The 22,126-nt window shown below is 50.8% G+C and overlaps 1 protein-coding gene across 12 annotated transcripts in view; it reads right to left on the bottom strand.

Moving 5' to 3' along the window:
* LOC126569806 (heterogeneous nuclear ribonucleoprotein R) overlaps window positions 1–20,198 on the bottom strand; it is a 48,656-nt gene extending 28,458 nt beyond the window's left edge. The window contains exons 1-3 of one of the 12 annotated variants that reach the window (XM_050227168.1): window positions 20,014–20,198; window positions 16,896–18,403; window positions 8,257–8,607 (exon numbers count right to left, since the gene is read on the bottom strand). Coding sequence is in view for 4 of the 12 variants with exons in the window: in XM_050227166.1 (XP_050083123.1) it covers window positions 2,183–2,216 (34 nt within the window). In the remaining 8 variants the exon portion in view is untranslated. Of the gene's footprint in view, window positions 1–2,182; window positions 2,461–5,487; window positions 6,055–8,256; window positions 8,608–9,973; window positions 10,160–11,812; window positions 11,954–16,895; window positions 18,404–20,013 lie in introns of those variants that run through there. The other 11 variants (XM_050227167.1, XM_050227169.1, XM_050227170.1 and 8 more) reach the window with 11 other exon arrangements.
* Window positions 20,199–22,126: the final 1,928 nt, after the last annotated feature.

Genomic DNA, 22,126 nt, shown 5'->3' with positions numbered 1-22,126 from the left:
TTGTTTTTGTTGGATGTAAACTATGTCAAGACATTTATAGAACTTACACAGCCTCCTGTGCGTTATCCTTGCCGGTAGTGGTGATGGTGGTACGAGGGCCGTATGATCCACGTTTGTGATGAAGGGATATAGGGAAGATACGATGCGATGGTGGCGGAGGGGCAGAGGAATGGAGGCGGCGCTTGATTCTCTGCTTGCACCACCTCACCCACCCTACACTACCCTAGCCTATTGATGGATTCCTGAGGGAAAGTCACGTAGCTAGAGACGAGAACTTTTCTTCAACCGGCAACAGCAGCAACAACGGCACCAGGAATGGCTTAACTCGCGCGCCCCATCAGTTTTTGTGGGGGACTTCTGCTAAAAAGTTCAGCGTTTTGGGTCACAACACCCACCACGACCAGCAGCAGCAGCAGCAGCAGCACCACCACCACCACCGAAGTCAGCTGAGGGCGCTCCAGGGCGCTGCTTACTCCCGAGAAGCCGAGGAAAAAAAAAACCGTGGTAGCGAGGGCTCGTGGTGTGATCTCGAAAATCTCATCCAGGAGGAAACCTAGTAGTGACTGCGAAAGAAGCACGCGCGCACCAGAGCATTCTATCATCACTACTAGGGCGCGCGCTCCACCACCCGCCTCGATGGTGTGGTGTGTCCGGTGCGCGGACGATCCCAACATCCGCGAAACATACCATCATCTCGCTTTCTCGCTTTATCTCGCGTGTTCACTCTTTTCTCCTGCCGCCACCCCAACGCACTGGCGGATACCAACACACCCCAACGAGGGTCGAAAACGCCATCCACCCCATCCCATCCCGCAACAAAAAAAAAACCCAGAACTTTGTGGAGCTCGTTGCCGCTAAACAATGGAGTAGGTTGATCCGCGGGTTCACGAGGATTGTGCCTGCTGGAGAGTCGTCCCGTTTCCGTAATGCGGAGGAGCATTCAGTAAAATATACTTTGCGCATCTAGGACTACTTGGACCAATCGCGACTAAAATCCACCTGATGATCATGTGTCTCGTTGGCTCTATAGAATCAATATCACTGGAGCGATAAGTCGTGAGGACGATAACAATGATGATGATGCTAGAGGCATTCTAACGCAAGACACAAGCTTACCACATAAAATACCGGCTGTTTAAGCGCGAGGAGCTGCGTAAACGTTGCGACTGCGCTCCAACATCCATCGCAGTTCACGCAGATCGCCAAAGCAATCGCACCAAAGAGAGGCGGAGAGAGAGAGAGAGAGCTAATGCGAAGAAAGCCGAGGAAAGGATTGTGGAGGAGCGACGACGGGTTTGCCAAAAATTCGCAAAATAATGATCAACCTCCTTACTCCGCACCCAAACCTCACCATCCCCGTGTCTTCCACGCTGCCCGAGGGACGCACACACGCGCCGGGCATGTGCACTCCGCTGTGTTGGTTGCCCTGTATTTCGTGTGCGTTTGCTCTTATGTATCCCCCCCCCCGCCCCTCTCCTTTTGTAAGATTTTGCGAATCTTCTTCTCAATTCACGGCCTGCGTTTTGGGAGCTTTTCTTCTGTCTCTTTCTCTCTCTTTCTCTGTCTTTACTTTTCGGTTCCCCTTTTGGGGCACGCTCCGCCTTTCCCGCTTTTGGGGCAAAGCTACTCCGCGTTCCGTTCGATTGAACGCGTTCGCTCTCGTCCAAACCACATCTTCTTCTGATCTGCCCAAGCAACGGTACAACGGACGGCAATCTTGGATGGATGGCGGAGCCGCGGGAGGAAATTCGCGAATGAATGATGCGAACATGCGCCCGCGGAAGATCCTCACCCCGAACGCCGTCGTCGTGTACGACACACGGGAGCAGCAGGCGTGTGAGTGAGTGTGTGTGTTTCATAGGTTATTCACCTTTTGGACGCGCGTTTTCGTGACGCAACACGGGCCGATCAAGAACAAGCCCCCGCGCGCGCGTTTTGGTCAAAAGAGTTGCCAACCACACGCACTCGTCTCTTTTACACCAAACGAGGACTGCTTTTGAGAGTCGTTTGGAGGAAATGGTGATAAAAAAAAGAGATAAAATTTTATCCTTACACCGAAACCAGGAGAAAATTTATCCTCCGGATCCGGAAATCCGGAACTCACTATCCGCAAAGTCACATCTCGACCAAATTTTAGAGCTACGTACAATCAGATCGGCAATAATATTTTCAAAATTCTTACTCTGTTTCCGCAACCTTGCCAGGCGCATTTTCATCGTGCTTAAAACGCTTCGAACGTCGGGAGCAGTTCAGAGGCAGAATCCGAGCGCTCAGCTTTCTCAGCAACGACCTTCTATTTCCTTCTGCTTATCACTGGATTTTGTCGTTGAAATGATTCGATCTTTTCGATTGTTCCACACGCCACTGTGCCATGTATTCGCAGAAATGTTTCGTTATTTGCAATTTGATCCCGATACTGGCGAGAGAAACGCTTTTGGAAGACGTGCACAATTTAACCAACACGTTCGAACGAACAACACCGATCCTGAGGATGAACTGCTAAAGACTGCCAATTCGAGCCAATGGTTACTGTGATCGGAAATGAGCGCTCTAGGCCAGAGGTAGCCAGGCAGACCACAACGCCTGCTGCAACGGACATTGCGCTACTATGGCAACAAGAATAAGGATCTTCAGAGGCAGAACTAACCTTAACCTGGCGTTGCGGTAAGAAAAGATGGGGCTCTTGTGCGAAAGACGAATATTTAATTTTATTAAATTCAATTACAATTCCAGACATCGGGATCATGGCTAGACATGGATTGTGCAGCAGCAGCAGCAGCAGCAGCAGCAGAAACACTTCCTGTCCCCGGGAAGATTGTGTTACGGGCAAAGAAAGCTTCGCGCAACGAGACACGAGATTCAATCCCCAAGGGAATGGTCTGCGGGGGACTGCAACTCGCCCGCCACACTCACTCCCACCTTGCCCGTCCACGTACAAAGAGGATGCGCAGAAGGATGAGGAACAGCAGCAGTAGCATCAGAGGACGGGTCTGCTGTCAGCTGTATATAAATCGATTTTCTTCAGAGATCGTCCTTTTTCTCGCAATTTTAGCGTCCACCCGGAAAAGCGATGACGTCCGCACACAACACTCTGCCGGAAATTTGGCAATCCAGTCGCTGCTGTGTATGTGTGCGGTGTGTTAGTCTGCGGCAGCGTATACGGATGTCCTGTGAGCTGAGTGCTGGCGGGCTATCGGTTCTGCACATAGTCTGTGTTGTGTCCCTCCTGGAAATGCGCCAGACGACGTCGTTGTCATCGTCATCGTCTTTGCGTCCTTCCTCCTCACCACCACCGCCGCCGCTGTTACCGGCAAGGGGGGCTGGGCTGTTGGCACTTCCAAAAGCTAGACACGACAGCCGAAAAAGGCAGCAACGAACCTTCGCACACATCGAGAGGCAATGTGAAGCGACGGAAGGTCCCGGGTAGGGTTGGCCGTCGAGTGGGTGGGAATGGATTTTCCGACGAAACGCACACCAGCACGCGTCTACCATATGTCTGGCTGGCTGGCTGGCTGGTGTGCTGAAGGATACGTGCGCAGGAAAGGCACATGGCGTTTTTCTCCTGCCGCGTGGAAAATTGGATCTCACTCTTCTCCTCTCGCGTTTCAGTGTGAGTAAGCAAACCGGAACTGCAAGCAGGGCAAGCAGGACAACTCTAGACTCTCGGCCTGGCCTGGCCAGCACACCACAGCACCAGACGTCTGCCTCGTTGGTTACCACCGTCGCCGTCGCCGCCGGTAGATAAGGAAAGCCGGCAGCCTGGGTTTCCTAAACCTCCTCAATTTTCTGTGTCTGAAACTCTCTCTCTCTCTCTCTCTTTCCTTCTCTCGATAGGTCTATCACACACATACCAAGGGCCAATGCTCTCTATCTCTGTTGCGCGCCTCATCCTGTCCTATGCTTGCTGGCTGGCTGGCTGGCTGGCTGGCTGGCTTGTGCGTGAAGGCTCTGACCAACCCCAACGGCTAGACGTTGAGAGGTGGCTGCTGTCTGGCTTGTGTGCCTTGTTTGTAGCCACGATTTTCCGGCCGGTGTGCGCGTGGGCTCGCACTCGGGAAGGACTTTTCATCGAAGCGACTACCACCCACCGCCCTTCACACCCCAGACACCAAAAAGCGCAGACAAAATCGATATTTTTAGACGGCGACCACTACCACCGTACTCTTGGCGTGCGCGGTTTGGGGAGTGCTAGAGTTCTCGATAGTATTGGGGTGTGTGTTAGTACCAAAGTATACTTAATACCTACAACCTGCCCCAAGCCCAACGTTCTGTTCTCCGTCGTCGCCGCCGCCGCTGCTGCTGCTGCTGCTGCCGTGTTTAGTGCATTAGTTCCGTTAGTTGTCTGTGAAAATTGTCGGTAGCATTTGCAATCATACACTGGCACCGATTTTCCACTGCACCACCACCACCACTACTTCCGCCTTCTCGTTTGGTAAGGCTAGAGGAGCATGCGGTAGGGAGCAGTTTGGAATCGGAAGCGCAGGAGCCTTTTTTCCATGGAATTGCTAATATTCCTAGGAACGAGTGTTTGTTCCTACAATTTTCCTGAACGCCCGGCGTACAGCGGAACGATTCAACACAATTTATACCTTCCTGTACGAAACCGGAAAACGGAAGTAAATTTAGTGGAAGCCTGTTCTCGCTCCCCTACTCAAAAGAAGTCATGTACTGCTTCCATGTACGGCCATGTGCAGTCTTCGAGAACCTTCGCGTTCGCGAGGCCACGGTTTGCATCTTTTAATTAAAACTTTTGCACCAGAAACGAAACTTTTCTAACGATGATACTACTAAAGGCAGCTAACTGGCGGCTTCCACTACCCATCAGTATGACTGTTTTCGATTTAATCAATCGATTTGGTGGCTAGCAGCATTACGATAACCTGATCAAACTTTGCTAAAAGGTAAACATTTAGCACTGCCACGCCCAGAGGCCCCAGATAGTGAGCGTTAGAGAATTGTACGGCAAAGGTGGATCATTATTGTACTTGAAGTTGTCTGTAGGGGCCTTTCCCCCTTTTTACGAACAAAATCCCCGGCAGCCGGATAGCGGAATAGGGTTAAAACCAGTTCACGTATTGAACTGAGCCTGATTCTCGGCTCGGCTTACCCCACAGCCAATTGCATGCCTTCTCTCTCTTTTCCGAGGCACAAATCCTGTGGAGGCTGATTTATATGCAAAAAGAAAAAAGTTGCCCCCGACAAACACACACTAACCACCCTGGAATAGGAGCACAGGTGATCTTTAGGGTGCTATTCTTTATCGCTTAGATAAAAAAAAACCGGCCAACATAGCACCCTGGTCCACACCCGGGATGATCTGTGGTTGTGATTTTTTTGTTGTCATATTCTCTGAATTCCGGTCCAAACTCGCTTCACGGCGACAGGTTCCAATCGGTGGCAGGTATGTTGTGTTGGAATCGGACGGCATAAGACTTTCGAATGATGGTTTTGTTCTTTTGTAGATCCTTCACTCCCTTTTTGGCTCACCTCTTCGCACAGGAAACACGAAAAATGTCTTTGCAGACGACGGCGGCCTTTCTTGTATCAGAGATACATCAAGGGACTAACCGGCACGGATGAAATACGCCACCGACAAAACACTTCCGCGATTCACTGATGGAGAGAAATCACGTGCTAGAGAATGGGTTCCCGGAGAGTGCAACACTACACGTACGGCTGAAAAAGTCTTGATTTCTCCGAGACCGAGAAGAGGACACGGCCGTTCCGTTCGCTCAATTTCAACACACGTTTGAATCGAAACTTGATACCGCTGGTCCGCTGGTCACAAAAGATCTGTTTTGTCGCACGGATCGGCCAAATGTGCACTTTGGATATCAACCCGTAAGAATGGCGGGCAGACAAGGAACCGAGGAACCAAGCAGACACACCACACCACACATCACATCACAGACACCACACGAGCGTTAAGATGAAGCAGGAAGGGGTGGTATTCACGTAAGAAGAAAATGCTCTGTGCTCCTGGGCCCTCCTCTTCCTGAATGCCGCCACCGTGTGGCCGGCCGCACAGCACAGAACAGTGTTACGTACCACCGCCGAGAAGCGTGTGCAGCTGCAAGGACACAGAACAACGTACTGCCTGCAGTGCGCAAGCAACGAAGATGACGAACGCACCCGGAGTCGAAGTGCGATGCTTTCGTGTGCAGCAGCGACCGCACCAGTACCAGTAAAAGATGCCTGGTGCGCATGAAGTGCAGTGTGCAAAAAAGTGGGGGGAGAAAGCACAACCGAGAACTGCACGCAATGGCAAGAGGGCGATGGCATGGGGTGGCGCGGCGCAGCTCGGCGCACCGCCCCCCACGACGAGCTCACTTTTTCCATTATGCGCTACACGGGGCCGTTTTTCTCGGTTGTAAGGGTGTCAGTGATTGCAATTGTATGTGCATGTGATGCACTTGGTGCACATGCACACCACACCATACCCGCCATCACATTCAATGGTGCCCGTGTACATACGACCGAGCCCTGCCATGCTCTCATTGCACGGCGTACACATACAGTGCCGAGAGTAACTTTTCTGTCGTTGCTGCTGCTGCTGCTGCACACCACATGCATCATCTCGCACACAGCCCCGATTGGCGGTACGTTCCGGCACTGCCATTCCATCAGTATAATAACCGCAGGAAGGGGTTTTCATACCGGCCGGTTCCGCGATGCGCAGGCTACAGAAATGCACTAAGCAGCACAGCGCAGCACCGCACCGCAGCAGCAACTCATCAGAGATGGCGACGGCAAACGCACAAATGTGCATTAATGGTTGTGAACCGTTCGAGCGCTTGTGGAATATAATTTTTAAAATTTGAAAAAGAGATCCTTGCAGCGCTCCATCCATTTTGCTCTGCCTGCTAGCTACTATTGAGTAGTGACGTTGTATGCCAAGCAGACTTGAGATCCTTTGCTGTTAGGATGGTATCAGTGACGTAAGAAGCTTCCGGTTGTGAGGCTGGTAAAAGCAGATTTAAAAAGACAACCCAGCCGGCCGCCACGAGGCGAGCCGAACCGAGCAATCTCGTCTCGTTGGCGCGCGCCCGATGGAGCAGCCAAGTGTGGCACAATTAAGTGTGCGTGAATCCACGCGAAGATGATCGAAGAAGCATGGACAACGGAGTCTTGTCGAATGATACAGACAGACAGACAGACAGAGAGAGAGAGAGAGAGAGAGAGAGAGAGAGAGAGAGAGAGAGAGAGAAAGGCAGAGAGAGAGAAAGGGAGAGAGAGAGAGAGAGAGAGAGAGAGAGAGAGAGAGAGAGAGAGAGAGAGAGAGAGAGAGAATACCATGCGAGATCGACAGGAGCAAGCACAAGGAAATGGAAGCATGGAATGAGCGAGAAATTCGAACGAGCAAACCACGCGAACCACGAGGCCGATGATTACGTGATGACGACGATGATGACGGGAGCGAGCGCAGAGTAAGGGGGTGGGAGTGGGTAACGCAGATAGAGGAAGCTCAAATACCGTGTGGGTTTGTTGCAGAGCACAGCCAAGAAAAAAGAAAAGCATAAAGTTGCAGGAAAGCATGAAAACCGAGCAAATATCAATACACCCCATGCGCAAAAAACAAAATGGTGGCCGAGCGCTGGTGACGAGAGAGTCGAGAGCGCGCGCCCCGGTTAGGTGGCCGCCGCGCGCGTCGTGCTGCAGCATTGCGTAGATCGATTTGGCCGAAGGGAAGCAGGCGGCAATTGACGGCGAGCTTTGTGAAAAGTTGAGTAGCTGCAGCACCGCCAGCACACCAGGCACGAGCGACCGTCGTCACTGATCTAATCTACTCAATTCTTGACAACCAAGAAAACGAGAAAAATTATCACAGTTTTCCTACGGACGGTGGATTGTCATACATCGGGGCGGTCTCGATGGCTCAAGAAAAACCCCACTTTATGCTTACGCGGCACATGGCCGGCACACGCATCGAGCCCCACACACCATTCGAGTAGATTTTCTAGCAGTCAGGATGGGCGGCTTAAGTGTCAAAATGGAACGAACTACTACTACCACCAGCGTATCATCGCGTCCATCTTTGTCCATCGTCGTGGTTAACTAGGAAATTCAAATGGCAGAGCGAGAAAGGAGAGGCTAGGGGCTAGGGATCGGATCGCAACGAGCTAGGCGAGATCGATCCCACTCGCTCCACCCCCACCACCCCTATCGATGCCATCTTGTTTCAGATTCACGGCGACGTCCACGAAACGAATTATGGCAATAACTTGGTTAGATAAGCAACAACGAACTCCAACTTACTCAGGGCTTTGTGATTACTGTCGTCTCACTGGAGCAGTGCGCGACTGCAATTCTAGATGATGATGATGCTGCTGCTGGTGGATCACACCCGCACGCTACCCCCCTTTCCTGTGTAATCTCCCGGCGGGTGGCCCACAACGTGGTTTGACTAGCGCTCCAACATACGCAAAAGACTATGCTTCACACCGAAGAATGCGTTTCTTCGCTTGGACGCGGCACTAACAACACGTACACTCGGGCACAAACACAACGAAGCGCGCGCGCGCGCGCCCTCTCTAAAGCCGTTGCGCGCCGTACTGTGCGCCAATCGATCGCACTCGGGCAGCGCTTTTTGTGCGACGAAAAATCGATCTGCAAAAAAGAAGATGACGATGATGAGGGTGCTGATGAACGTTTGCCGAAAAACTTTCACCACCATGAAGAGCGAGGGTTAGGAAGGAAAGGGAAAAGGAGTAATCCTTCCAGAGAGCACGTGTTTCGGAAGGAATCGGCCACGCACAATATTCGCACAACCTCCTACCTCTCTACACACAGCAAGCGACGCAAACGAATGCTTGCAAAAAAACTGTGCGAATCGAGCAGACCCACTACCCCGATGAGGAGGAGGAGGAGGAGGTTACTCTGCGGACACGGGGCTGGCGGGCGGGCTGGCTAGTCTCTGTCTCACTCCCCACCACACACAGAGACAGAGTGGTGTGCACGCAGGCAGGCGCAGGAGGAGAAGAGACTATGCGAATTTCGTGGTGCTGCTGCTGATCGCGGCGGCCACCGCCGATGATGATGTCGCGGTACAAAGTAAAAGAAGAAACAAAAAAAAGTTGATGGCGATTGCGTGATGACGAAGGCACCCCACACTCCTTCCGTTTCTTTTCCCACCGTAACCCGGCGCAACTTTCACTTCTGCTTTCCCAAAGCTTTCACGCACAAAGCTGATCTCCACTGATCGCGATCACTGATGGCGATTTCACTGTACAACAACCCACTCAACAAGCCAACCGGGCATTAGAACGAAGAAAGGATCGATCCTCGCAAGATCACACAATCCGTTCACATACCACACGCCACACCACGGTCAGGAGGAGCCAAAGTAGGGTTTAAGCCAACGAATGCACGCACGCACGCACGCACGCTCCAAATCTCCTTGCTGTGCGCACCAGCGCTATGGCAGAGAAGGAAAAGATCGAAAAAAGCACACAATCACACGTACGCACACCTCGACACACGCATCGTGCACACACTTGGGACACGCACCCACAAAAAATAGATCATCGGCGAAACGGGAGGATCCTCGCAAACTACCAACAGTATAGCAATGGAAGGCAATCAATGGAAGAAAGTTCCTTTTCAGCCGTCGCGAGGATCTAGGTCAAGGAACTTATCATCATTGGTAAATGTATACATTCAGTACCATTCGTTGCATGTACGTTACAAGCACATGTTTTGTGTGTTTGGCACGTCACTAATACCGATTTTCCGCTTAACCGCTCACTCCACAGAATCCAACGAAACCGACGGGCAGAATTCAAGAAATCCGGCGGTGTAACCGTAGCAACACAACATATCCGCATATCCGATAAAAAAAATTGACCAAACCACCCCACCACCGCACCGTGGTGTGTGCAGGTTCCTCGGTGCAATAATCACTGCCGTCCCAACCAGACCCAACACACGCGGACGCGGAACGCACTCCGTACTGACCACCACCGAAGGACCCTACCGGCCGGCAGAACGCGATAAAGCTGACGGTCGATGGCCGGAGACACAGACCGCGACCCCGCGCGCCCGTGGTGGTTTCTCGATGATACACACCCCGGGTGGTTTTTTTTGTTTTTTTTTTTTGTGCGTTGGGCACACAGCAACAGCAGCCCAACCCAAGGAAAGCGGAGGAACGCGTTCTGCCACCGTGCGGCGCTATCATGCAACTGAGAGCGAGCGAATCGCTTCCCGGCACACACCTTCAAAAAAGCGAACGTCTCTCTAGTGGTTGTTGCGACGGCGGCCAACACACATTCGCACGCTGCTGCTGCTGCTGCTGCCGAGAGCATCGGGGATTCGCCATGGGGCCGCCCTGTTGTGGTGCCCTCTGTGTGTGCTGCTCGCGGCTCGGCCAGATTCGCATGGCGGTGCGAAACACCGAAGGAACGCACCATCGACGATGCAACGGTGACGGGAGCGCGCACCGGAGAGCATAATGAAAGGCAGCAAGCAAAGCAGGCAAGGCGGTAGCACTAGCAACCAACGACCAGGACAACAACATAAAAAACGGAAAGAAAATTCCAAAACGGAAAGGGAAGGGAAGGCAAAAAAAAAAAGATTCTTAACCCTTTTCTGGTCAGCCAACCAGCCAACGACGAGCGATTTTATTCATTCGCGAAACGGGAACGATCCCTCTCTCTCCATCTCTCTCTCTCTCTCTCTCTCTCTCTCTCTGTTTCACGCACAGTTCTGATGATGGTTGGTGATGCCAGAAGGGAGAAAGGAAGCTCGCAGCAGTCGATCCCTGTCTGGCATCAGCACCATCATCATCATCATCATCATCAGCATCATTGGTGGCTTTGTGTTTGCACTGCTTTCTATATTACCTGGCGTCTCTGTTACGCCGGCGGGGGGGATGGATTCTTGGTTTGCTTCCTTCTTTCTTGAAAATTAGACGCGCCGCCTGGCTATATATGTGTGTAATAAACGAGGAATGCGCGTCACCCGCCAGTTGCCAGCTTACACGCGCACACAACGACACACATACACACATACATATGCCACCAATTCCCCCCCCCCCCCACCCCTCTTCCGTCTGACGCGAGGGAGGTTCCTTTAGCATAAAGAGCGAATTCGAACATGAAATATTACGAAGGAGCGAACAGGATACACGACCAGCACACACAGCCAAACGTCTGCCAAAAAAGGGTTGGTGGGTGGGAGGAAATTGGGAGGGGGTGGTTTGCAAAAAATGTTTGCAAAATATCTTCCACCGCGAGTGACTGGGTTGCTCCTGGTGGTGATGGTGACACTATGAAGACGACAGCAACATACAACACGCGGCAGTTCACCGATTTTCAACACGCTGATACATATAGGCGAGGCAGGCGGTGGTGGTTGGCGGCTTCACGATCGAATTGACAGGTCTCCAGTGTCTACTGCGTTCTTGTGTTTGTGCCAGTACTCTGATTCTTGACGTGCCCCTTTCTTCTTTCGTGGAAGAATTCTTAAAAAAAAAAAATCCCCCACCAAAACACTCATTCGATGAACACACAAATTTTGATCACCGATAGCCTCCTTATCCTTACAGGGGGTCCTTATCCTTGCGCAGACCCTTCTCTAACCCACTGGACCAAACAACAGGCCAACAAACCTTCGTTTCTTTTTTTTTCGCAAGAGAGAAGCCGGTCAGTCACAGTCCGGTCACAGGCCGCGTTGCCAGTGGACGATCAAACGCGGCGAACACGCACACAAACAGCATCGTTTAAATTTCCCCACATAAATCACACATTCAAAGGCGTCGTCCGCGTAAGGAACTAGGAAAGCAACAACAAAAAAATCGCGTCTCGAGAGCACTCACCAAAGACGAGCGGCCGGACGGGCGAGCCAACGACAACGGGCAACACACAAGAAAACCATTTGGAACGGGTTAGACGGGGTGCAAAAACCACCCCACACAACAATAGACTTAGGGGGCCACCACACACCACGAGGTTTTATCCTAAAATTGTCAAAAAAAAATGACACTCCACAAAATTTCCGAAAATGACCAAACAAAAAACGAAAAGCTGCCGGCTCCGTGTACGAATCTCACCGCGAATGTGATGGAACTTGGTTGAACGGGGAGGGGTGGGTCAGGTTCGAAGGAGAACCGGGAATCGCGAACACACATCGCCCGGCGTGTATGGGCACGCCACCATCGTACGCATACTAACCCACACACACGTTTGTGGTGGCTGTTTAAAATACGCCAGGAAGCAGCATCGGCGGCGGAGGAACCAAAACCCTCTCAAAACATATACAGCAGCGCGCGTTGGGAAAAGGGGATGCATGATGTGCGAAATGGTTAAGATGAAGGGTTTCTGTGCGCGCGAATGGCGAATGGCGAGTGGTGGTGGTGGTGGGCAGATCAGATTGCACGTATATAGCGAGTGTGCGTGCACAATTGTCGTGCTCTAGCACCGCACTCGTTAATGCTGATGATCGCCGCGACACCACTGCACATGAGAGTTCTGTGGGTTAAAAATCTTATTTTGCCCCCGAAAAGCCCACTCACACAACAAACACGTCAGATAGCAAGGAACCCACCAAAAAGGGGTTTTGTTTTTCGGGGAGGATGGATTGGTCGCCGGCGCCGCCTGTGTGTTTGCCTAGCAACGAACAAACTTACGCGCGCTCATTGCAAACAGAAAAAAACAGACGCGCGTGAACTGCATTGCGTGAAGGTAAATCAGTGACTTGAAGTTTTGAAGAACCGACAACACTATATTAGTTGCTGTATCTGGTGCCCTACCATTGATGACATAGCGACGTGCCGGAGGAACGGAGATTGGCAACCGCACCGTGCGCATGGTGTGTGCAAATTTTTGCGCGCTGAGTTCCGCGAATCCAACACGACGACCGCGAGCCGCCTGCTAGTGAGTGGTCGTCGCCGGTTTGCGCAAAGTGTGTGGTGGTTGTGCAAATCTGTCCTTCCAACCCCTGCACCCCCCCCCCCCCCCCACCCTTCATCAGGGCAAGAACTCATCGGCAGCATCATGTGCGTGCGCCATTCGGGCTCTCGTGAGATTCTAGGCGACGAACGCGCGCGAGTGCCGGTCTGACCTTGGGAGCAGCGCGATGCGGCAACCAGAGCCGCCGCCGCCACTGTCACGTAGCACACCCTGTAACGTTGTTTTGGCGCACGGAGCTGCGTTTTTGCACAACCTCACGCTGGTCGGCGAAGTAGCGCAAGTTTTACGTCAAATTAAATCAAAGAAAGTGAACAAGAAAAAAAATATCAAAGACCAGGCGTCCCCATCGGGCATTGATGTCTCTTTAGCGGATATGGGCGTGCAGCGAAAGTATGAGATCTTTTAAACACATTTAAAAAAACAAAATGCAATATCTTGTATCATTTGTGTAATTGTTTTAGAAACATTCTATTTTTTCCAATTTCTTCGATAATTCATTCTGCAAGTTAGTACAAGTTATTAGCAAGTTAGCATAAATTCAATTTATGTTTTTTTTTATTCATGTACACCACATAATTTCTTTTAAAGACAACCTCCCACCCCCAAAGTGGGTGCCCATCTCGATGCTATTCGACTGATCAACCCCCCCCCCCCACACCCTCACCACCACCCCTTTTCATCGAAACGTCAAAATCCCCCGCCTTCTGTCACGTGGATCGCCCAAGGTAAACACCAGGATGAATTGCATCTGTTGTTGCTAGGCAGATTTTGCAAAATATTTTGCTCGGGTAATTCAAAGATATTCCCAGTCACGTCTTGGTGGTTCCCGCTATCAGCATTCTATCGGTTTTTTTGTTTTCTTCTTTTTTAGTTTTCCTTCGTAAAACACACACAATCACGCTACGCTCGTCGTCCCGAAGTGCAACGTACAACGTGCAACAAGCACGTCGGTGGTAATAAAATCAATAACGATTGGTGTAGTACTACATGAGAGAGGAGCTGGAGCAGTGGAAGGCAAGAGATGGCCACAAACAACGATGTTGCTTCGTTCGCTGCACACAGCTGCGTGAAGCTAGATTTGTCGAGCGCTTCACGTAGAACGTAGTGGTGCGTTTTGCTCTTATCTATCAGCAGCTACTAACCCCCCGGGGCCCGGGGTGTGTATGTCTGGTCTGTTGTATGAGCGAAAAAAAAACACGTACCCAGAACCGAGCGCAAGCATTGCGTCCAACTGCATCGGAAGTCGTTAATAGTGGAACGACGGTTTACGCAGCCTGCAATTCGCGCACAACCATGCGGCGCATGACGGCCGGCCGCCGGACGGTGGCCACCACACACATTAGGGTGAATTAGGGCGGTGTGCACGCAAAGGAATGCACGTAGACTGCATCTCGGGCATGCACAGACCCATACGCATATGGACACACAGGCACACATACATGCGTGCAAGCATGCGCGTACGCGCCGTGCTGTGCTGAAGCGCTGTGGCTGCAAATTAATATGAACATATCATCGGAATAGCTGGCAATCAGCCGACTTGCGCGCGCCTAGACAGCGTGCTGGAATGTGCATTCGCGGACCGGGTTGAGTGTGTTTTTCGATGAAAATGTGAAGCGGAACCGAACACTTTGCGCACACCGCGTATCCATCTGAAACCTCTACTAGAACGGAGAGCGAGAGACTCTTCTGACGGTTGCTGCGTTCGGATGCAAATTCGCACATTCGCCCCTTTATTTCATACCCTCCCCGGGCGGGGAGAATATCGGCGCACCGAGGAAACGAACGTTTGCAATCCCTGCCATTGATGATTCGTTTGCGCAGACAGCCCCCTCCCTTGGTTTTCTTTACTCTCTCCCAAGAACGATAAGGTTGCCAACAACACGCTGCTTGCTTGGCTGTCCCCTGCTTCATGCCACTGTCGTAACTGCATTTCATCACACTCCGGCACACTCTTTCCTCGAGGTGGTATCGTCAAAGAGTGGTGTCACATGTCGATTTGGAAGCCCCATCTAGACGGTATTATTGTAATGCGGACCAAAGGCTCGGCTACCAGTGCCCTGGATGACACTTCATAAGTCGGCCACTCCTTTCTCGCCATTCGCTGTACAAGAAGTGCATTGGAACGTGAGCAACCTTCCTCCGATGGAGGCGCCCCTGTCTCCTACCCCTTTTCAAGTGCTACTCACAGTTTCACAAACATGTAATGTACACTGGTGTCGTTGTTCTCGTGGAAAGCGATACCTAATGCTATCTCACACAACCACACCGAGTACTGATGATGATGATGATGATGATGATGATGTCATCCCGATGTGCAACAGTTTTATGTCAAGCATCACGTTTACCCCGACATTCGCTGTCCTATGGGCGCGATGATCGGGAAAAGCGCAACAATACGAATTAGCATTTCGAAACTTACGCAGTCGCAGTTAAAATGGAAAATAATATAAAATGAAATGGCACCGTGTCACTTTCGAATATGCCGGCCGGCCGGCCGACTGCTTGTACATCTTCCTGGTTGGTTACAGCCAAAGAACATAAAATGAGACGTTGCACAACACAAGCAGGTGCAACCAGGTCGCAGCACATTGATAGCATAGCCCACCTCTCGGGTGTGATAAGGATGCGCCCATCACAGAGTGGTTCAGTCCTACAGAGTTGCATGTTTATTGCACTCGTAAAACCGACCCCTTATCTGCTGTGTGCGCTTGTGAGCTGCACATACACAATGGCTCCACATTGCTGCCCCAGATAAGTCACTCCAGTTTGTGCAAATAATTTCATTTAATAGAAAACCAAGCGTTTTGCGAGCGAGCGGCCGATGAAAAACTGCGTGTAAAATTAATGACGATACGAACATACGAACACTTGATGGTTTGCTAGCTATTGGTGGTTTCTATTCGTCAGGGCCAATGCAAACAGTTCGCTACGTGCTCACTCCTGTATCGACCACAGCCTAACTGCGAGAGATAAGCATCAACCAATTATCGAAGGGCCGAAGAAGTGGTTGCACATTCTCAAGGTTAGGCCCCTCGTGAGTCGGTTCTCCCCCCGTGGGTTTCGAATTCGTGATGGCCGGGGCTTCAGTAATGCAGCAGCAGTAGCATAAACGTAGAGGCTGCAAGCTACACATTGTAGACGACAGACCCCCGCCGTCCGTTTGTTCGTTTATAAATGATTCGCTTATACGTGTTAACGAACTTTTTGCAGTAGCAAACCTGCAGCAGTGCGCACATGCATCACCAGCGACGCGCTCGCTGCAACTGCACTTTCCATTGCAGCTGCATGTATGTGCCGCCGCTGGGGCAAGCGCTGGTTCGGTTGCCCTTTGCGTTTTTTTTTTGCTCAGTAGCGTACCAGTTCACCTCCACTGGAACGTTTCAATTGGCGGATACACAGAGCCCCAAGTACGCTGAATACAACAAATATCCAAAGTGATGTTCGACTTTGTCCGATGCAGCACCGATAGATGGTGGTGCACGAGTGAGGCTAATAAATTCCTCTGAACGGTTCATAACGATAACTTTTGAAGGAACAAAACCAAAGATTGTTATGTTCCAGTGACACCAAACAGCCAATAACGGGTGTGGTATTGTAAGATAAATGATAGAATGTTATATAATCGAGTGATAATATTGTTTATAGGGTTTTCGTAATTCACTTTATAGATCCAGTAGTATAAAGGCAGCATATTTCAATTAATAAAAATGCTACCTTTCTTTGTTTTCTTTACAATCGATTATTGAATTGACCAATAACCGACGGCTACCTATGAGCGCAGCCCAAAATAATGTGCTGTATTCTGCGCAACAAAGGACCTGTACCAAAGCCAAAATAAAATGATTGCTTGTTGATAAACATTAAAGTGCGAGCCTGTATTAATTATGAACAATTAATAATGAATGAAATGTCAATAATAAACAACCTCGTTGATCAATGAATGGTAACCCTCTATACCCTCAGCCCATCCCTTGTTACTAGCACACTTACCTTACAAATTTAGAGATGTTCCGTTGCAGGTGAAAGTTTACTTCTGGTGATCGAAATGTGTGTTTTTTTGCCTGCTGCTCACCCTGGCGTTCGAAAACACGGTTTGGAATTGAACTGTTCCTTTTTGTCGTTTTTTGTTCAAGTGTCCAAATTTGGCTTTGATGTCCGAAAATGTTCCACTCCAGTAAGATGACGATTTGTTGGTAAAATTGTCTCCGAAAACGCAATGGCTTTCCAATGACTAATGGCAGAAGCGAAGAGGATTCTGGATCCACTCGTTTTTCCTCAACCCGTCAGAAGCGTTGTTTCGCTTCAGTAGTCTGCACACAGAGACGCACAACTTGCGGTACTTGTCGTCAGTGTAGACTCTCTTTCATCGGGAATCGGGAGCAGAAGGTGGTGTAGTGATGACGAACGGGTGCAACGTGCTTTACTAGAGTGCAGTCGGGAAGCCACCAAGCGGTAACGCGATATGTAACGGGACGGATTATTCACGGATCGGAGGTGTTGATGGATTGCTGTGTATGACGAAGAAAGAATGTTGCTGTTTTGATTCTCTTTCGAATCCAAATTTCCGATTCCTTTTTATGGCACACAATGGTCGTTCGAACGATAGGCGAGGAGCAATTTGCGAGGAGTTTTTCGTTTTGTTCGGTTGTTGTTGTTGGAGAGTTCGGGATTATTTTATCTTTCGGTGAGACTTTTGAGTTTTTAAACCAATGCCAATTTTCCTTACGATCTGTGACAAGTGGCTGCACCGAAACATTGAATACATTGAAGCAGCAGAGGCACTGTTTTTATCACGGTACGTATGCCACCACCCAGAACTACTAGGAGACTAGACTCCCTGGCCACTTTGCCGTCCCAGGCTTCCGAGAAATCAGCGAGTGCGCAACGCGAACGTTGTTACTCGGTCGGATCACGTGGTGGTCGTGCGCTAACTACGCTGCTGCTGCTGCTCCGGCTGCCGTCGGATGTAGATGGCGCTGTTGTAGCGCTCGGCAGACCAGCGCGTTCCGCTCGATGCTTCCACACGCACGCACGCACGCACACACAGTGGACACGTTTGCCGCACACCCTAAGTCATGGATGTGATGCAATTTTTCGCTTCTTCGCCGCGTACACTAGAAACAATCACTATGCTGTCCGAAAGTCAAAATCAAGTTTATTGTCTAACTATCCGTAGGTCTTTCGGTGCGTTTAGGTCTCACTAATAACGATCTTGTGTTTTTTTTGTTTTTGTCAGTTGTCGTTACACTCACTACTTGCGTTGTCACTTGGTGGTAGACCGTTGTGTGACCACGGGATCTTTGACTGATCTGCAGCTGCACTAACGGCGCTTAACGGTGTATACACTGTTGATTCTTCTTCTGCGTTTACTGTACACTAACACTTCTTCTTCTTTTTTTTTACACACTACATATTCCTACGTATACCGATATCAAATGATGCACTAGTAAAAAGCCGATCGTCGCCAAGCCTGGCCCACTGCTCACGGACTCACGCCACTAGCCGACGCGGCGATGAACAAAGACGATTAGAATCGAACGGGATTATTATTGATCAACGATCCAAAACAAACGAGAGGCAGATACATGAGATACGGGGATTTGTGAATTGATTTTATGGTTTTGCTTTTATGCTTTCTTCAACACGCGAGGAGGGTTCGCGTTGCTGCTCTTCTTTCCCGCGAAATACTAAAAGGACTAACTAGTGAGTGTGCTTGTGTGGTGGTAGTGATGGGCTTTTGGTGGTGATGAATGGTGACGATTATTGTAGTGGCGAAGCTGATGATGATGATGATGATGACGATGCTGATGTATCAACCGAAACCGAATTTAGATGAAACCATGAATACATCCCCCCTCGCACGCACTCGTGGCTACCGGTGGTTTGGAGTAATTTGGAGACGGTGCGGGTCCTGCTCTGGGTTGTGGTTTGCCGGAAAGGGAAGGCCGAATCCGAATGGAACTTGCGACTGTAATGCAGCACACGCCGAATGGGACGTTGTTTGTTTCTCGGTGCGTTAAGTGGGGGAAAAGTACTCGAAACACATTTTGCCGACTGCGCGCGTTCTGCGGACCCGGTTCTATTGGTTTTGCACTGGGGCGTGGGTTAGTTGGTGTGTTAGTGGTGGGTGGGTTGGCCGAAACATATTTTTGGTTGCTATTGCTTCACACACTGGGTTGGGGGTGGCGGGGCGCGAAGAATGGAAAGAAGAGAATTGCATTATTAGTCGATGTGAGTGATTAGTATGGAGATCGGCAAAGCAACGGTTTATGGTGCTAGGTGTTACTGTTACTACCACTACCACTACCACTACTACTACTAGGGACTCGATATCGATCGTTCTGCACTCGAGGATCACTTCTGACGCCGACTCCTGTGTCCCTCGTTTATGAGTCAACGGTGATCAGCACGTGAGTGCATGCCGACGGCATCGGTTGATCGCATTTCTGGCACACGCTCCGGATGTGTCTCACTTGGTCCTCACAATTCACCCTTCCGTTTCCTACGGAACATGGCGAGTAGCCTACTTTGCTGGAAAATCCCCTTGTTCCACTAGACAACCATACACACGTACACTCGTTCGCATTTCAAGGATCAATTCCTGCACGAAGCTGCTACCGCAAGTGCGCAAACGCGGAAGTGTTTGGGCATTTTCCGGTCGTTCAGAAAAGAACTACGGCCACAAAATAGATACACAGCCGAGAACCACGTCCACAGGAACTGGAGTGGATACGGCACACTGTGTGTTTTTTTTTCCTGCTGCGCAAATGGTCCAGGTACAAGGGGGATGTAGGATTTAAATCACAAAATCACCCCGTCCGCTATTGGCAAGGATGAACCTGTTCCTTTTGCACTAGACACGCAAAATACCGCTTTTTTGTGTCCAGTTCCTCCCAGGACTGTAGCGGCACCCCACAGTTGTTCACACACGATTTCATTCACAAACACCGTACACCGGGAGGGATGATGGGTTGCCCATGGTCCAGTTCCTAGCCGTGCGCTCCCTGAATCCCTCCTCTTATGTTCGATTTGTTTTTTTTAATTGGGTTTTTCTACTGGTTTTGTATTTAAAAAAACTATCACACTATTGCTTTAAACCGGTGGTCACCTCTGGGTTGTTGCTTTTTTTGTTTCGTTTGCTTCCGTGTATCACACTCGTTCCGTTCCGTTCCGTTCCGTTCCGTTTTTTTTCTTCTTCTCTGCTGCACACGGTGGGACCAAACTAGGAGATGTGCGGATGTGCAACGCGACGGCGACGACGACCACGGAATCGACGTTCTTGATCGTCCGCGTTTAATTTTACTAGTGAATTTTACTGGGAATTGCAAGCGCCTCAGCAAGACCTCCGTGGCCGACCGAAGCCGAAGCCGAAGCGGTCCACGGGCGTGCCGAAAGGGTGCCGAATACGCACACCAGCGCGATTCCGCGATGCAGCTTTGTGCGATGGAGGGATGATGGCTTGCAAAACGGGTGCCGGGGAAACCGGCGAGGTGGGTTAAAGAAAACGGAAAGCACACAAAAAAAAAAAAAGATAGAGAGCAAAGAACACGCGAACTCGCGGGCTCTCGATCGTTCCTTGGCGATGGCCCGGGGGCCAGGGGTGGGTTTAAAGGGGTGGTGCGGCCACGAAAGGAAAGATGGCTGGCGAACGGACCAAACCAAGGGGGTTGGGGAGGGTGCGAAATGATGATGCATGTGCATGCAATTGCCGGCCAAGCTCCCCGCACAAACACACGCAACAGCAGACAGCAGACAAACGAGTGCAAGGCAAGCCGCAAGCATGCGTGCATGCGATACCGATGCACCCGACGTGGCAGCTGCGGTTGTGTGCGGAGTGAGTGTGGAGCACACAAACACCGGAATGCAACGGGTTGGGAATGGGGCGAACGAGGGGAGGAGGGGGGGGGGGGGGCAGCAGCGTCAATTAGAGCCAGATTGCGTTGTGTGTCCCGGGCGGGCACCGGATCCGATCCTGCTCGTGGTATTGGTGCAGTGCAGCAGCACAAGCAGCAGGGTTGAGTTGGCGGATAAGCAACCATTATGCGCTGCTTAGATGATCTCAGCCTCGAACAGCGCTCGAACCGGGCGTAGCACAGTAGGCGGCGATTACGAAACCTTCTCCCCGCAGAAACCCGCACACACTCCATGCGGATGATCCGACTCCCTAATCTGCTGCTACTGGGAGTGGTGTGCTTGAGGCGATTGTTGATTGTACCTGCCCTCCCTCTGTTCGATTGATTAGCTCCTCGGCAATTCCTAACGATTGGGACCAATTTTACATCGCATCGCATGCTGCGATGGGAGCCAAGATGAAGCACACAGCATCACATGTCGACTTTGAAGCGTACTGGCCACTAATACTCCGGCCGAACGCATTCGCTTAGCAATCGCAGACGTTTAGACGTTTATGTACGATCGTACCATCACACACCGCGCAATGGCGGCGACGCATCCCAATTGCAAGCAATTGCAGTTGCAGCGACCGTCAGTGGCCCGCTGTTGCACTTACACCACCATGCCCGCCATGCATCGCCCGTGTGGTTGCGGTGGTTTGCAGTCGAGTTTGGTTAGCTAATACCACCCCATCCGCCACTTCTTTCTTTCTTTGCTTGTGCTTTGTCTTTCTCCGCGTCTCTGCCTTGTCATACGGGCAACTGTCCTTTGTGTGGCCACCCCTGAGTGCACCAGGGTGGCTTTGGGGTGCTTGCCTCCCCGCACAAAAACCACAGACCTACGCGCGCACACATACACGATGGTGGGGTGCAGTTATGCTTTCATTTTTCGCAACGAAAGAAAAAAACGAAAAAAACGTGTCACTCCCCAACAATAATTACTTGTGGAACTTCTTCTAAGCTGGGAGCAATTACAAGCGATCCGAAGGCCAACAACAAAACATATGGACCTGGTCGGCCGGCCGGCCAGTCGGTTGGTCGGTGTGGTGAAATGTAGCGAGAACGAAGGGAGTAATGTGTAATTGAAGGGTCGATGGCTGTTGGGTAATTGTGCAAGTTTTTTTTTTGGGTTGGATTCCGGCGGTACGAATTCCTCCAGGCAGAAGGAGTCCCTAAACCGAATGATGAAAATTCACTGAAATGCACGCTGCTAGCTCGCTGTGACGCGCGAGATGAAGTGACCGTGCCTTACACCACACCCCACCGACGTCGACGGCCAGACCGGTTCGCTTGTGTGTCACACACGCGGTCTGGACGATGTAGTGCGAC

The sequence above is a fragment of the Anopheles aquasalis genome, chromosome 2 (assembly GCF_943734665.1).
Source record: "Anopheles aquasalis chromosome 2, idAnoAquaMG_Q_19, whole genome shotgun sequence".
In the NCBI taxonomy this organism is placed as follows: Eukaryota; Metazoa; Arthropoda; class Insecta; order Diptera; family Culicidae; genus Anopheles; species Anopheles aquasalis.
Note: the sequence above shows the minus strand (reverse complement) of the source record. Positions and strands in the feature narration are given on the sequence as shown.